This window comes from Podarcis liolepis (genome assembly GCF_965112155.1).
Source record: "Podarcis liolepis genome assembly, chromosome: 13".
In the NCBI taxonomy this organism is placed as follows: domain Eukaryota; kingdom Metazoa; phylum Chordata; class Lepidosauria; order Squamata; family Lacertidae; genus Podarcis; species Podarcis liolepis.
In genome coordinates, this window is record NC_139573.1 from 29,843,819 (window position 1) to 29,860,151 (window position 16,333).

The 16,333-nt window shown below is 47.4% G+C and overlaps 1 protein-coding gene across 2 annotated transcripts in view; it reads left to right on the plus strand.

Moving 5' to 3' along the window:
* The window catches only part of THRA (thyroid hormone receptor alpha), a 118,584-nt gene that overhangs the window by 94,503 nt on the left and 7,748 nt on the right, over positions 1-16,333 (plus strand). For both annotated transcript variants that reach the window (XM_083470095.1, XM_083470096.1), the window contains exons 3-6: positions 2,733-2,794; positions 10,514-10,614; positions 14,315-14,462; positions 14,866-15,071. In XM_083470095.1, the coding sequence (XP_083326221.1) occupies positions 2,733-2,794; positions 10,514-10,614; positions 14,315-14,462; positions 14,866-15,071 (517 nt within the window). The remainder of the gene's footprint in view (positions 1-2,732; positions 2,795-10,513; positions 10,615-14,314; positions 14,463-14,865; positions 15,072-16,333) is intronic.

Below are 16,333 nucleotides of genomic sequence, written 5' to 3' on the forward strand. Positions count from 1 at the left end.
TACCTTTACCTTAGAATCATAGAATTGTGTAGTTTTGGTCGTCCACCCGTGGGTGGTTGGCTAGGAGCTTACTTGGCAATTTCGCTCACTGGCTTTTGCACCGAGAAATATGCATAAATGAAACCAGCCATGCAACATCTGCTGCAGTGTTCAGTCAGGGGCAGGGAGGAGAAATAAAAAGGGAAATGACATCAGGTACAAATATAGCCACCCTGCAGCTTCAACTAAGCCTTTTCAGCTCAGAAATCTTGTTGAAAGCACAAACCACACCAGCTTCCTGATTGTCACCAGTCTCTTGTTCCCAAAATCAGTGCGGTGTTGTTGCTTTCAATTATAAAAATTGCAAATGTATAGACTTGGCCGTGAAAAGCAACTAATGAATAACTGGAGCAAAATAATTAAATAAATGCGTCATTCCAAAGGAATGTTTTAAGAATACATGTTCCAGTTATTTATAAACTGTTTCCACTTTTACCAGAATCTTAATTCTGGTAGTCAGCTATGTATATAGATAGAGATAGAAGGTCAATTTTTCCACCTTGGCTATGCCCAATACTTACCTCAACTCTTTGGAAATTGGAACGATCATCAGTGATTTCCAATACTTAACTTACTTCAAATAATCTTTTCTGCAAGATTTAATTTTTCAGCAAGAGTCTGGAGTATTTTTCTTGCATAGTTTAGGAGGAGGGAGAAAAATTAGATTCTCAGAAGGTTGGCTTCTGTTCACAAGGCACTTGCTCAGCTTTCGAACTCGGTTAGTTTATTACATTTGGATAGGAGATGTTTTTGAAAAGTTTGGATTGCCTTATATTACACTATGGGTAGGAAGGAGTTTTGGGGTTGGGACCGCTTATGAGTTAAGTCAGCTTTTAATTAAAAATGACATTCTGTGATAACAGTCATCTAGATTTTAATGTGTGAACTCTTGACAAAAGCAAACTGAAGATGCATAATGTCCCTCATTACTCCTTCCCCAAATCTGCAGCTCCTAATGGTGGCTGAATTGGGAGCTTTTGACGGCAGGCATTCCCTGTACAGTGGTACCTCAGGTTACATACGCTTCAGGTTACATACGCTTCAGGTTACAGACTCCACTAACCCAGAAATAGTGCTTCAGGTTAAGAACTTTGCTTCAGGATGAGAACAGAAATCGGGCTCCGGTGGTGTGGCAGCAGCAGGAGGCCCCATTAGCTAAAGTGGTGCTTCAGGTTAAGAACAGTTTCAGGTTAAGAACGGACCTCTGGAACGAATTAAGTACTTAACCCGAGGTACCACTGTACTACTAAGCTCTTTCTTCTTCTCCCTGTTTCCACATAGCATCTACAATTCAGGTGCAAACTGAATTGCCTTCACATCTTTCCCCTCTTACTTTCCTTTCTGGAGGTCAAGGGCAAGGATGCATTCCCACCCAAAAATCCCGGGAATTGTAGTTTACCCCTCGCAGCTACAACTCCCAACACCCTTAACAAAATTCCCAAGATTTTTGAGGGGGAGAGAGAATGTGCTTTAAATGTATGGTGTGTGCTCAGCCATAGTAGTTATTGTTGGACTTAACACTAGAGAGTTCAATTCCCTGTTTTGCTGTGAAGCTCAGTAGGTGGATTAGGTGTTTTTTTTGTTTTACTGAACATGTCAAACATGGATTGGCATGGGCTGCAGTGTTAGAAACTGAGATATGAAAGCGTGGAGCTAAATGGCACCTTAAACCTAGGTTATGGGCACAACAATGGAATGTCTAAGCATGTTTTTTATAGCAAGAATACAAAGCTGAAAATGAATGAACTGCAGCTAAACTGTTATATTCATTTTTCACATGGTCTAGTCCTTCTCACCCCCCTAATATTCTTAAGAGGGTTTCTACTCCAGTCTTCACAGAGTACAGTCGTACCTTGGTTCTCAAACGCCTTGGTACTCAGATGTTTTGGCTCCCAAACACCGCAAACCCAGAAGTGAGTGTTCCGGGTTGCGAACATCTTTCGGAAGCCGATCATCCAACACGGCTTCTGCGGCCTTAGTTGTCAAACGGACTTCCGGAACAGATTAAGTTTGACAACCAAGGTACGACTGTAGCTGGAAGTGGGGAGGCAGAAAAAGGTCTTCCTTTCCTTCAACTCTGCAGTTTTGATCTGAAATCTTAGGCACAGTAGTGTGCCCAGAGCTCATAAATGAAATTCTCTATTGCAACATGCGCCTAGAACAATGGGAGTTCCAAACGCTGGGGGGCTGGATTAATCCGAGTTTCTGGTGGTGGTTTGGCTTCTCTCTTTTGACCTCCTGCTGCAGAGTCATGCCGGCTCTGGGGTGAGCGTGCTCCAAAGGCCGAGGCAAAGGAGAGCATGGGAATCTCGGGTCAAGAAGGGGCTAGCTATGTCTCTACATCTGCATATGTGTGCGCGTATGTGTTTGTGTGCATGGGGAACCTTCTTCCCAACCCGCTTATCACTTCTGCTTCTCTCAGATAACATAAAGTGAGACCACTTGTACTGCTCTCCTCGCCTCCTGACTTCTTTAAGAGGTGTGGGATGATGGAACTGGAGCTGTATGAAGCGAGAGGGTAAAGCTTGTGTGTGGCGCTTGGGAAAGCTTTTTTAGGGAAGTGGGCTGCAGATTTGGATAAAATGCTATAAGGCTGTGGCAGGTGAAGGGCCACGCAAGGTTGTCCCTTCCCCTGATGAATCCACGGTTCTGTTTTGTTTTAAATCTCCTCTCCCCTTCTTTCTTCTCCGCAGGTGGCCGGATGGGAAACGTAAAAGAAAAAGCAGCCAATGTTCGGTGAAAAGCAGTATGTCAGGTAAGCCACCCTTTTCAGGCTGTTTAAATTTGTAGAATCGTAGCTATTTGTCCGGCTCCCACCAGCACCTCGCTTGCATCCCTGATCGCTCTGCTTAACCAAGAATAATCAAGAACAAAGTGGGCCTCAGCGAGCGGAGACCAGGCCTTCCACAGCCACAGGCTTGCGAAGCCAAATGCCTCCCAAATGACTCGAGCAAGTGAGCCAAGCCACATACTTCAGAGCCAGGGAATATGTAGATATGTATTTGAGGCAGTTTGAGCTGACAGATTAGTCTCTTTCTGGCACCCCTGCCTCCAATCAAACTACTGTTTAAGCCTTGATGCTACAGCAATCTATCCCTCAAGATTCCTCAGAAATATTTTTAGTGGTATGTGACATTTAGTTCCACACGATGGTTTATCTCTATAAAGTTGTAGCAAAACCTTCTCTTGGTGCCCTAGAAAAAAAATACATATTAGAGGGGAAAGGAGAAATGCAGGCGAGAGAGGTGGGAGCCTTCATTGATGCAAACAAGCGATGCCCTGAGAATCCAGAATATAAATAACAGGATATCCTCCCGAAATTTATCCAACTCTGTCCTTGAACCGATTGAAGTCCTTTTGATGTTTTCCACTGGCCCAGAGAAGGAGGTCACGGGGCAGCTCAGGATATCGGTTCTCAAATGGCAGAGTCTGCAGCCGGAAGATAACCCACTAAAGGGCTGGGGGGTGCAAGAGGTGAGGCCACAATGGGTCATGGGGCAAAGGCGTAGTGATGTGCGGGTTTGTGAATGAGAGTACTCAGCCGGATATTTGCTTCTTAGGATAAAATACTCCCCACTGGTCTGCCCACCCGCTCAAGTCAGCCACCCTCTCCCCACACAGATACACATTCCAAATCAAATCATTTTGATTCCCATCTCCTGTTAAAACCTTCAGTTCTTCAAAGCTCTCACTTTAATAATACTTGAGGTTTCTCCCCCAAAATACAGTAGTAGTGGTCGTATTGCTATTAGTATTGCTACTGTTATTACTTTTGCTATTATAATTATTATTATTACTGCCGTATTTATGAATCGCTTCCCATGAGGCATTCCAAAGCCGCATACAATATAATTTAAAAAGTTTATTATGTGGTTACATGAATAAAAACAATTGCACATATAACAATCATTTTAAATAAATAAAACCTTTTCTCATATTGTTGTATGAGAAAAGGATTTATTTATTTATTTATGTTGTAGACTGCCCTGTGGTCCCTTGATGAAGGGCTGTATATAAATTTAATAAGAGCAATAACAATTTTATTTGTAGAGTGCACACACACACACACACACACACACACACAAAGCAACAATAGCACATGTGTAGAATCAGTTCAAATCCCATGCAGATACCAACTAGGATAAAGATCTCCATTTAGAAGACATGCAATAGCTCATTTTACAACGAAAGGAGCAAGATGCTACGAGGGAGAGGGAGGGAGGGAGGGAGGGAGAGAGAGAGAGAAATACCAGGGTCGCAATTTTACTTAGCAGGTCCAAGGGGGAAACCCTGGAGAGGAGGGGACTTAGGCAGCTGTGGAAAGGCAGGGGCCTTCAGTCTCCGCAAATGCTTCATAGGGGCAAGACCTACCAAAGAAGAGACACTGTGCTCGTTAGGCCTGACACATCCTGTGCAGATCCAGCTTTTCTAACCACTTGTTGTGTGTGATTCGCTGCTGGTTCGCTGCTGTCATTGTGGAAGTGCCCTAGTTCAGTGCCAGAGCACACCCACTGCATGCAGAAGGTTCTCCAGGTTCAGCTTCTGTGATCTCCAGGGAGGGTCCTATGTTCAGCTTCCCCATGTTCCTATTCTGTCCTCTACCGTCTTGAATAGGTCTGTTCCAATGGAAGCTTCACTGTTTACAGTACGTCCAGCATTACTATTTTCCTATTGCTGTTTGTGGGTTGGGGGAGGGCTGTGCTGGTCCTCCCGGCCTGGTCTAAAGGACAAAGACATCCCTTTCCTTAGAAGAGTCATTGTAAGGGGCTGGCTCCATGCCCTCTGTTCCAAGGGAAGGCAATACCTTCTGTGACCCTTGAAGGACACAGGAACTCATGGCAAAAAAAAAATCCTCCTTCTCATATTAAATGCACGATGTAATGTGTGATGTGGGTGGCAGTCACATATGGCATGCAGTGTGCCATTTGCGTGGTCCATGCATACTAGTGTATCTTCTGTGGCACACATTAGATCAGTGTTTCCCAAACGTTTTTGGGCAACGGCACACCTGTTTACTGAAAAAAAATCTCGCGGCACACCACCATTAAAGCCCCGCCCCGTGACGTCAGCGCGCAGCGTCACGCCGGGAGGGACGCACAAAAGTGAAAGTGTTTTCCCTCGGCAGCTCCTCTCAGCTGCGCTCAATCCGCCTCGGAGCGCAGGAGCGATGCCTCTCTCTGGCTCTCCCTCCGCGCAGGCTGAGGGAGGGAGGGAGGGGCGCGTGTGACCCGTCTCTGCTGGGAGACCAAACCCAGCGAGGCAGAGTCGCGCGGAGGCGCCCAGGCAGCGCTGCCGGCTGCGAGGAGGAGCGCCAGGCAGCAGCAGGAGGCGCGGCCTCTCCTCGCCGCCGCCGCCCCGCCTTTCGCCGCCCGACTCGCCCGCCTCCCTCCAGGCATCTCGCGGCACACCAGCCGATGTCTCACGGCACACTCGTGTGCCGCGGAACACCGGTTGGGAAACACTGCATTAGATTGTAACATGTCTGTGGGAAGTCCATTAATATGCCACCCTAAAGAGGATTCCCTGTTCGGTGGCTGTGTAAATGGGATACCTTTTCACAGTCCGTTTTTCGTCTCATGGAAGCCGATTTTTCAGTCTCAGACGTGGAAATGTGAATCGGTCTAACATGGCTGCAAATTGTGTGGTCTCTTGGGGAGGGGGGAAAGCGTCACAGCAGAACTCGGCGCTTTCTCTTCCTACCCAGATGCTAGCTGTCTTGCTGGCAAAGGAGAGGGGAGGGCTTCTCGTCTTCCCTCCCCCCCCCCCCCGGCACCAAAAGCCATCATGCTTTCATGTTGCTAACAGCTGTATTCCAGATGAGTTTAAGACCTTGTCTTTCTTCTCTCACATCCTCATCTCATTGCCTCCATCTGGAAAATCACACAGGGTTTGAGGGACCTTCTGGCTCCTAAACTACAAGGGCCAATTTGCGGCATGATACTTCCCCAGCGGGGATCTATACTGGTGTAGGGAAACCATGTGTAAATTTGTCATGTGTGCACAAAAGTGCACAAGTATGTGTGCCTGTATGGAAAACGCCGCGTCGGAATTGGCCCTCGGCCAACTCTTATCCTGTTTATCTTTTGAGAGAAAGCTCCAAACTCCACTCACCAAACACAGTCACTGGTGTTTCTCACAGTGAACCCGTGGCACATCCGTAACATGCATGTGTCGTTTAAACACTGAAATACATCAGAACCCACAAGCATGTGCAATGGGAGGTTTTAAAGATGTGAAAAATTACATCTTTCATGTTTGCTCCCAGATGCTCTTGGCACTCACACACACATCATATAATTCTTTATAAATTCTATAAATCGGCCATAAATTCTATAAATCGGAAAAAGGCCAACGAAACAGAAGGGCCAAGTTGAACGTGAGCATTTGTTGGCAGGAAATGGGAATGTGCAGGCAAAAGAGGCTTTGGGGAGGGGTAAGGGATTGTGGGCCAAGCAGGCCGAGAAGGTGGCCTGAATTTTGCATGTTTCGTTTATTTATTTATTTGGAGCTCTCGCTCCTTCCATCCAGTCTCGGATGCTGCAAATATCTAAGCAACATGCCACTGCTTTAAGGCAGCTGAGACCCAGGCTTTATCCCCCTCCACACAGGCATACCAATGCCGCAAGGGGGGCATGTCCCCTTTTCCGTCATGGCTGGGTCATCCTAGGGTCACGTGGAGGTGACCCTTGCCACAACCCTAGACAATAGGACATTGTGAGGGCAGGGGGTGAACGAGAGAACACAGCTCCTTTTCCTGGAAGGGGGCAGAGGGGGCACCTTCATTATCAGGGCTGATGAGGCCCTGGAGGGTAAGCAAGGTTACGTGAGTTGGGGGTGGTGGTGGCAGGAGATAATTGGAAGGGGGGGTCGCAGGCTGCTTCCTTCCCCTTCAACAACCCCCCACAAGCCCAGAGATAAAGAGCCTTTTTGTGAATGTACATGGCTGTTGTGTTTTCTGCATGAAAGCCGCCCTCGTTAGCGGTACTTTAAATAGCCTTTCAGAAAGACTAACGAAGCCTGGAAGTGGGGGGAGCAGACAAGGACAGGCCTTGCCATTGCCCCCTCCCTCCTGGAATGTGGGGTCAGAGGGGATCTTGAGAGCCATTCAGGCCTTGGGGTGCCTGCGCTGTGAGGGGTGGACCGCAAAGGAGGCTGCAGTCTCCATGTTTTGCCAGCAAAGCAAAGCCGAGTCAGATATGAGGCAGCTTAGAAATTAAAGTTGGGGAAAATACTTGTATCCTGCCATTTTGCTGCCCCCCCCCCCCGGTCATATGTGGGGTTGTCCCACTTTATACTCATAACAACCAAGTCAAAGCAAATGGCCCAAGTTTTGCCCAGTGAGCTTGCTGTGGCTGCGGGTAGATTTGAAACCAGGTTGACCTGGTACGAGTTAGCATTCATAAAGAGAAGAGTAGCTCTGAGCATATACTCAGATTTCCAGAATGCCTTTTCCAGAAGACCTAGTCAGAAAGGGTTTGGGAGGAAGTTGTAAGGGTTTCAGGAATGATCCCTGACTGCTGAGACATGAAACGGGGCTCACCAGCAAAGTATCTCTGTCCTTCCTTGCTCCATATATGCTCCACATATACAGTCACCAGCTTTCTCACTCTCCAGCTCTGTCCCTGCTCTCTGATCCTCATTCACTCCGCCTGTGCTTCCCTCCCTCTTAACAGTGGTCTAATTGGGAGGTCACTACAGCATGGATCACTGAAGGCCAGGCTGACCCAGGCCCAGGAATGGCTGCAGCTGGTCAACCAGCCTAAGCTGGGCATAAGCTCCCCTTGCCTAAGTGGCTCCAATGACAAGTTGGAATCCAGGAGTGATCCCAGACTATGAACCTGTTCCTTCAGGGGGAAAGCCGTGCCTCCCAGGATAGGTCATACACCTAATTCCCGGATACAGAAGCCATCCGCTCACAGCATCTCCATCTTTATTAGCCCCCACCCAGCCCTTCACCACTTCCAGACACCAGTCCAGCACCTTCACACTTCACAGATTGGAATGGAGAGAGAGACCTCCAGACAGCAATACAGTGGTACCTTGGTTCTCAAATTTAATCCGTTCCGGAAGTCGGTTCCAAAACCAAAGCGTTCCAAAACCGAGGCATGCTTTCCCATAGAAAGTAATGCAAAATGGATTAATCCGTTCCAGACTTTTAAAAACTTCCAGACATTACTTTTGAGTACTGATCTTGAGATTTCCCGGCACAACATGTGGTTTTCCCAGGCGAGAGATTTGTTTTATTGCACTGTATTAAAGTCAGTTTTGTGGTGCTGATTATGACTTAGTTAGGCACTGGGTACTGTTTGCAAAGAGGCACCCCTCATTCCAATGCCCCCCACCTCTCATGTTCTTGGCACATGGTGAGCCTTCCTGGGTGATCTAAGGTCACTGGGCACTGGGGGCCGGGGTCTTAAAAGGGCACTAGTGGCAGGGTAGAAGATTCTGGGGTTACTATAACAGCATGGCTGGATAACCAGTCATGCTGAGCTCCTAATGAGGGAGAACACTTTTTAGGACCAAACTTAAGTAAGTGTGTATTTAGCAAATGAATAAATCACGCCCACTTGCCTATATGTAATAATAATAATAATAATAATAATAATAATAATAATAATAATAATTCTATTATTTATACCCCGCCCATCTGTCTGGGTTTCCCAGTGTGCAAATGAGTGTGCATTGGAGGGGCGGGGTTAAAACCTCCCCCTCAACTCGGCTGCTTTAAATCCTTTCTCCCCAGCTCACTTCCACTATTGAACCCAGGCAGACAGGAAATAGCTTGGAAACAGTTGAGTGCAATAGTTTCCAATTGGTGGAACGTGACCAACAAACTGCTGTGCCCTGACCTAAAGTGGGTCTCTTGCCAAAAGCAGTCCCCCTGCCCCCCCCCACATTCTTCTTTGAGAGAGAGGAGAGAAAGAGAGGACAACAAAACTAAACAAAAAGAGAAAAGGAAAGGCAGGCATGTGCAGTAAAAGCAGGCAGAGACAACTCAAGACCTCTCTGTTCCCGAAGAGGTCTCTGTTCAAATGACAGAGATTTGAGCTGCCCCTGATTCTTACCCCAGAATCTACTGACTACCTCAGGTTGCCAGCCCTGGGTGCAGGGCAGAGTGCAAGATGGGGTGGTCCTGGCTTTGAAAGAAGTTGAAAAACTAGTGGCAGCTTTGAGTCGCCGTTAAAGGTTGTACAGTGGTACCTCGGGTTACATAAGCTTCAGGTTACATATGCTTCAGGTTACATACTCTGCTAACCCAGAAATAGTACCTCAGGTTAAGAACTTTGCTTCAGGATGAGAACAGAACAGAAATTGTGTTCCGGCGGCAGCAGGAGGCCCCATTAGCTAAAGTGGTACCTCAGGTTAAGAACAGTTTCAGGTTAAGAACGGACCCCGAGAACAAATTAAGTACTTAACCCGAGGTACCACTGTATAGAGAGAGAGCTAGCAGATCCAACCCATGAGGCACAACCTGCTGAGACGTTCTCCAACATACACCTAGACAGCCCTTCACCACTTCCAGACACCAGTCCAGCACCTTCACACTTCACAGATTGGAATGGAGAGAGAGACCTCCAGACAGCAATACAGTGGTACCTTGGTTCTCAAATTTAATCCGTTCCGGAAGTCGGTTCCAAAACCAAAGCGTTCCAAAACCGAGGCATGCTTTCCCATAGAAAGTAATGCAAAATGGATTAATCCGTTCCAGACTTTTAAAAACTACCCCTAAAACAGCAATTTGACATGAATTTACTATCTAATGAGACTATCGATCCATAAAATGGAAGCAATGAAAGCAGTCACACAATCAATCAATCAGTAGCTGAACTGGGTTCCACACAGTCACAAAAACGAAAGAGCCACAAAAATGCAAAATAGATAGCAAAAACAGACAGACCTCAGCATAACACTCAAAACAGAAGTGTGGCACTCAAAACGGAGCATGTTCTACTTCTGAAAAAAGCTCGCAAACCGGAACACTTACTTCTGGGTTTGCAGTGTTTGGGTTCCAAGTTGTTTTGAGTACCAAGGCGTTTGAGAACCAAAGTGCCACTGTGATGTGGCAGCATGGGGGAAGCATCACAGGACCATTAATAAAGCAGAATAAATTTGCCACTAAAGCAGTGTTACTGTGCCAAAACCACTTTGCAGAATACACCGGCAGCACAACACCCATCTGGAAGGGCTCGTAGTGTGTTAACCTTGTGGTTTTGTGCAGCTTGGTTGTGTTGCTTGTGTTTCTAAAAGGGAGGCGACTTTGAGAGCTGCGAGTGGCTAGTAAAGTGTGTTGCTTTTAAAGATATGAAATTGTGATAGGCCCCTTTGTGTTTCAGAGGTGATATGGGTCTAGCCAACAGGTAATGATGACCAGTGAAAGAGAGTAAGGGTGGGCAGGCCCATTGAAGTCTGGTGTGTCCCAGTTCTGTATTCCCCCTTCCAGCCCTGACCTCTCCACTCTTGTTTTCTCCTCCAGGGTACATCCCTAGCTACTTGGACAAAGATGAGCAGTGCGTTGTATGTGGAGACAAAGCCACGGGGTACCACTACCGATGTATTACCTGTGAAGGCTGCAAGGTAATGGAAACGTGGGAAGGCCATCTCACCCAGAGTGGCTCACTAGGGGGGGAATTCTCTCCTTTGACTTGGTGCCCCCGCATGACCCCAGGCAGCTGCCAAGGACAGCACTGCTCAGGGCTCGTGTTTTTTGGGTGCTGCGACTGGTGGGAAGCATTTTGGTCCTTTTCGCAGCAGGGGCCAGAGGAAGGCTGTGGGTGAGCCTGGTGCTAAGTGAGGCAGGGGAAGGGTGTGGAAGGTTTGAGCCAAATGTGTGAGCAGCAGTCGCTCAGGATTTCTGGGCCAAGGTTCACTGAGATGTATAGAAGGATAAACTAGAGAGTGGAAAAGGAATTGATATGTCTTGGCAAACTGCAGTGTGGAATGGATAAAGCCAGATTTTGACAGTGATGGGAGCTAGACAAATTAATATTTTCCGTGGTCTCTGGTTACATTTCTTAATTTGTTGACTCTTCTTCTGTTCCACATTTACCTTACTGATTTGTCAGCCTCCTCCACTGCCATCACCCTTCCTCAGTATTATTTTCACTGCTTCTGTCGTGCTCTTTCTCCAAGGGACTTGGAGTGGGGCATGTGTGGGGTTTCCCAGCTTTCTCCTCAACAGGTTAGGCTTGCAGGTAATGATTTTTGCCCTGTGCATTTCATAGATGTGTAGGTGTTTGAACCCGCATCTCCTAGGTCTAGGGCCAACTACCTAGCTGCCACCACACCACAGTAATGACCATATGTCACTAGCATGCTTGAGGCTGCATAGGACACAGTCATGATAAACTTTTCTGCCCAAAGTGTCTGCTAGTCAGTACAGTCGTACCTTCAATCCCGAATGCTTTGTAAGTCAAATGTTTTGGCTCCCGAATGCTGCAAACCCGGAAGTGTGTGTTCCGGTTTGCGAATGTTCTTTGGAACCCGAATGTCTGGTGCGGCTTCCAATCGGCTGCAGGAGCTTCCTGTGGCAAATTGGAACCCATGCCTTGGTTTCTGAATGTTTTGGAAGTCGAACGGACTTCTGGAACGGATTCCATTCGACTTCTGAGGTACCACTGTATTAGGTGGACAAAATCAGAAGATTTGGAAGTAGAGAGTATGGATTCACAAAATAAGTGGGGATGGGGTAGAGTAGAATTAAAAGGCCCTTGAGGGACAGGTGAGATTTGCCTGAGGAATGGATCAGGAAGGACTTTACTGGATGAGAGGATCTTGACAGAACAGAGAGGGTTGTTGCTGCAGGCAGATTAATCAAAGGCAGGGAGATGGGAGAATGAGTCCAAGGGGCCTGGTTAAGAACAACCCAGCAGTTTTGGGAAAATTCACATGGCACCCCACATCCCATAAATGCAACTCACCATGGCATCCTTTTGCGCAAGCCTCATTGCGGTGGGCAAGAATGTTGCCATTTATTTTGATTTTTGTACAGCAGAACTTTCTAGTGCATTGTGTGCCTCAAGGGTCAGATCCTGTGTAAAGCCAGTATGGTGTAGTGATTAGCGTGCTGTGCTAGGTCTGTGAAGACACTGGCTCAATGTCTCCCCCTCCTCCCAATCCACAGTGCCCAATGGGTGACATTGGATCAGTCATACCCTCTCAGCCTGATCCACCTCACCATTGGTTGGTGAGAAGACAACATATATGTCTATGTAGGGGAGAGTCATGCTTGCTAGCTTGAGCTCTTTGGAAGAAAGCCAGGTTACGAATGTAGCTTAATTTAATGAAATATGTGCACGTCTCGCTCAGCTGCCCTTAATGGTGTCTAAAACCTATGAACTGAGGTGGCCGCTTTGCTGTATGTACCGTGTGGGAGTGTCAACTCCAGTTGGCAAAAGAACTTGTGAGAAAAGGAGCAGCATATGGAGGAAGGAAACAGCAAAGAGAGAGGGAAAATAGAATCCACGCTGAGAAATTGAAGGAGGTTGTGCCAGAAAGAGAGAGCGGGGAGAGTACTGTTTCTTCTGTAGTATTGACTTCCAGACATTACTTTTGAGTACTGATCTTGAAATTTCCCGGCACAACATGTGGTTTTCCCAGGCGAGAGATTTGTTTTATTGCACTGTATTAAAGTCAGTTTTGTGATGCTGATTATGACTTAGTTAGGCACTGGGTACTGTTTGCAAAGAGGCACCCCTCATTCCAGTGCCCCCCTCCTCTCATGTTCTTGGCACATGGTGAACCTTCCTGGGTGATCTAAGGTCACTGGGCACTGGGGGTGGGGTCTTAAAGGGGCACTAGTGGCAGGGTAGAAGATTCTGGGGTCAATATAACAGCATGGCTGGATAACCAGTCATGCTGAGCCCCTAATGAGGGAGGACACTTTTTAGGACCAAACTTAAGTAAGTGTGTATTTAGCAAATGAATAAATCACGCCCACTTGCCTATATGTAATAATCATAATCATAATCATAATTCTATTATTTATACCCCGCCCATCTGTCTGGGTTTCCCAGTGTGCAAATGAGTGTGCATTGGTGGGCGGGGTTAAAACCTCCCCCTCAACTCGGCTGCTTTAAATCCTTTCTCCCCAGCTCACTTCCACTATTGAACCCAGGCAGACAGGAAATAGCTTGGAAACAGTTGAGTGCAATAGTTTCCAATTGGTGGAACGTGACCAACAAACTGCTGTGCCCTGACCTAAAGTGGGTCTCTTGCCAGAAGCATTCCCCCTGCCCCCCCCCCGCCCCGCACACACATTCTTCTTTGAGAGAGAGAGGAGAGAAAGAGAGGACAACAAAACTAAACAAAAAGAGAAAAGGAAAGGCAGGCATGTGCAGTAAAAGCAGGCAGAGACAACTCAAGACCTCTCTGTTCCTGAAGAGGTCTCTGTTCAAATGACAGAGATTTGAGCTGCCCCTGATTCTTACCCCAGAATCTACTGACTACCTCAGGTTGCCAGCCCTGGGTGCAGGGCAGAGTGCAAGATGGGGTGGTCCTGGCTTTGAAAGAAGTTGAAAAACTAGTGGCAGCTTTGAGTCGCCGTTAAAGGTTGTACAGTGGTACCTCGGGTTACATAAGCTTCAGGTTACATATGCTTCAGGTTACATACTCTGCTAACCCAGAAATAGTACCTCAGGTTAAGAACTTTGCTTCAGGATGAGAACAGAAATTGTGTTCTGGCGGTGCGGCAGCAGCAGGAGGCCCCATTAGCTAAAGTGGTACCTCAGGTTAAGAACAGTTTCAGGTTAAGAACGGACCTCGAGAACAAATTAAGTACTTAACCCGAGGTACCACTGTATAGAGAGGGAGCTAGCAGATCCAACCCATGAGGCACAACCTGCTGAGACGTTCTCCAACATACACCTAGACAGAAATGAATGGGAGCAGTATGAGAGCACATAGGGGTTGGAAAATATCCTTGTCAGTTGTGCCCCATGTTGATGAATGGGAGGCCTTTGGGGCAGCCCCAGGACTTGTAGATTAGAACCACAGATTAGATTAGAACATGGGAGCACACCACCTCAACCTCCGCAATAGAAAATCACCCATTTGCCTGATGGACTTGTATTTGTAAGATGCAAGCCCTAATACACTTGGCAATTATTATTACCAATTGTTATTGGTGGTTAGAACGGGCAGGAGTCCCGTTGGCAGTGCCAATAGGGCTGTACCCCATTGGTTAGAAAACAGGAGCCGAGTGGGTGGCTTGGAAAACGGAAGGCGCTCCTTCCTTCTCAGGACTGCCTGGTTCTGATCTCGCTCTTCCCCTCTGCAGGGCTTTTTCCGGCGGACCATCCAGAAGAATCTGCACCCGACATACTCCTGCAAGTACGATGCCTCCTGCGTCATCGACAAGATCACCCGCAACCAGTGCCAGCTTTGCCGATTCAAGAAGTGCATTGCCGTTGGCATGGCCATGGACTGTAAGGGCGTTGCGCCCGCTATGGAGGGATGCGAGGGTTGGGGAAGACGAGGGAGGGAGCGGTTGCAACCGGGGATCCCATCACGGAAATAAATGTAGCCAAGGATGTGGGGGCAGGGAGGGGGCAGGCTGCTTGTTCCAACATAGAGTTGTGTGGGACCATCTATTAATCCCAATGTAATTGGGGCCATTGTTGCGGCATGAGAACCCCACGGGCCGGAGTAAGCGGCCTCAGAATTCCGTAGGCTGTCACAGGAGCCGGCCAATCAAATGGCTTCTTGTGAGGCCATTCAGCGCATTGGTTAGTGGGCTGCAGGATGCGACGGGCGCCACACAGAGTTCTGATTGGCTGTGTGTGAGGCCCCACTGCCCACTCATGCCTCTCCATTCTTCGCGCCCCCTAGTGGTGCTGGATGACTCCAAGAGGGTAGCCAAGCGGAAGCTGATTGAAGAGAACCGGGAGAGGCGGCGCAAGGAAGAGATGATGAAATCCCTTCAGCACAGGCCGGAGCCAACCACGGAGGAGTGGGAGCTGATCCACATCGCCACGGAAGCGCACCGCAGCACCAACGCCCAAGGCAGCCACTGGAAGCAGAAGCGGAAATTCCTGGTAAATAGTGGAGGCGGGTGCGGCAGGCAGAGTCTTGACCAGGGGTTGCATGTATTAACCAGGGGTTGCATGATCCTGCACAATCTCTTCTTCTTATTCCTAACATTTCCTGGCTCTTCTTCCCCGGTTTCTGAGCGTCCATATCTTCCCCCCAACCTTTGCGTTCTCGCGCACAGACATTGTGAAAATCTGGCAGAATAAAGGGTGCCAAATGAGCAGATAACAACAGGTATATCTTGTTTTGCATCAGGGCTGGGTTACGTGTCTGTGTGTGCATGCAAAGTCCACGTAGCTTTGCTTAACACTTTCCTTTACTTTGGGTTTTGTTCTTCTTCTACCATGCGTAAGCTAGGTTCTGTAGAGAACAGGAAGTAGCATGGTTACTACCTAGGGAGCTAGCCAGGCATACGGGCCACTTCTCCTGCATGTCTTCCTAATCCTGTGGAAACAAATGCACAATTTTATGCTACGCAAATGGTTTAACACAAGCTGGAAGCACACATCTGGCCCAAGGTATGCTCGCGTTCTACCCGGCTTGTTATTTGCTACAGTGGCATACTTTGCATATACCGCTAAACCGTGGCTTTGTTCTTCATGAGGAACCCTGCAGCTTTCCCTGCTTTGCTCATGCTGCTGCAATGCTACTGGGACCAAGCCATGGTTTGAGTTCGTATTACATCCGAACCCAGGCTTATGGTTTGTCTCGCTCCAGACAAAGCACAAGCTTCGCAAGCCTAGGTTTGGACACAACACTATAACCAAAGTCAAGATGTTTTTGAGAAAACACCAACTTCCATGCAGTCTTCCAGGTTAAAAAATTATTACTATTACTATTATTAGTTATTGCTTGTACCCCCACCCACTCTGAGCGGCTTCCAGCAGAATACAAAGAACACACGCTACATGCTCCTTCGTACCTAAAGTAATAATAATAAATCCCTGTGCATAGAGATCTAGCATGCCAGGAAGAAGGGTCTAGCCTGACCTTTTCTTACATGGTTACAAAAATAAATGAATGCTGGATCATTCAACTGTGTGGTTTCCTATTAATAAGACAGAGAATTATTATTATTATTTCAACTAGGCCTTATTCACAACTGAATTTTGCTGTCTTGCAGCCACATAGTATCATATAATTTTCCCCTTCCTTTTTAAAAAAACCACACTTTGATTAACATTCAATAGGACCACAAGAGCCAGACAGTGGCATTTTTACCATGAAGTACCAGTTCATCACCCCAGATTATTATTTTTGTTTAAAA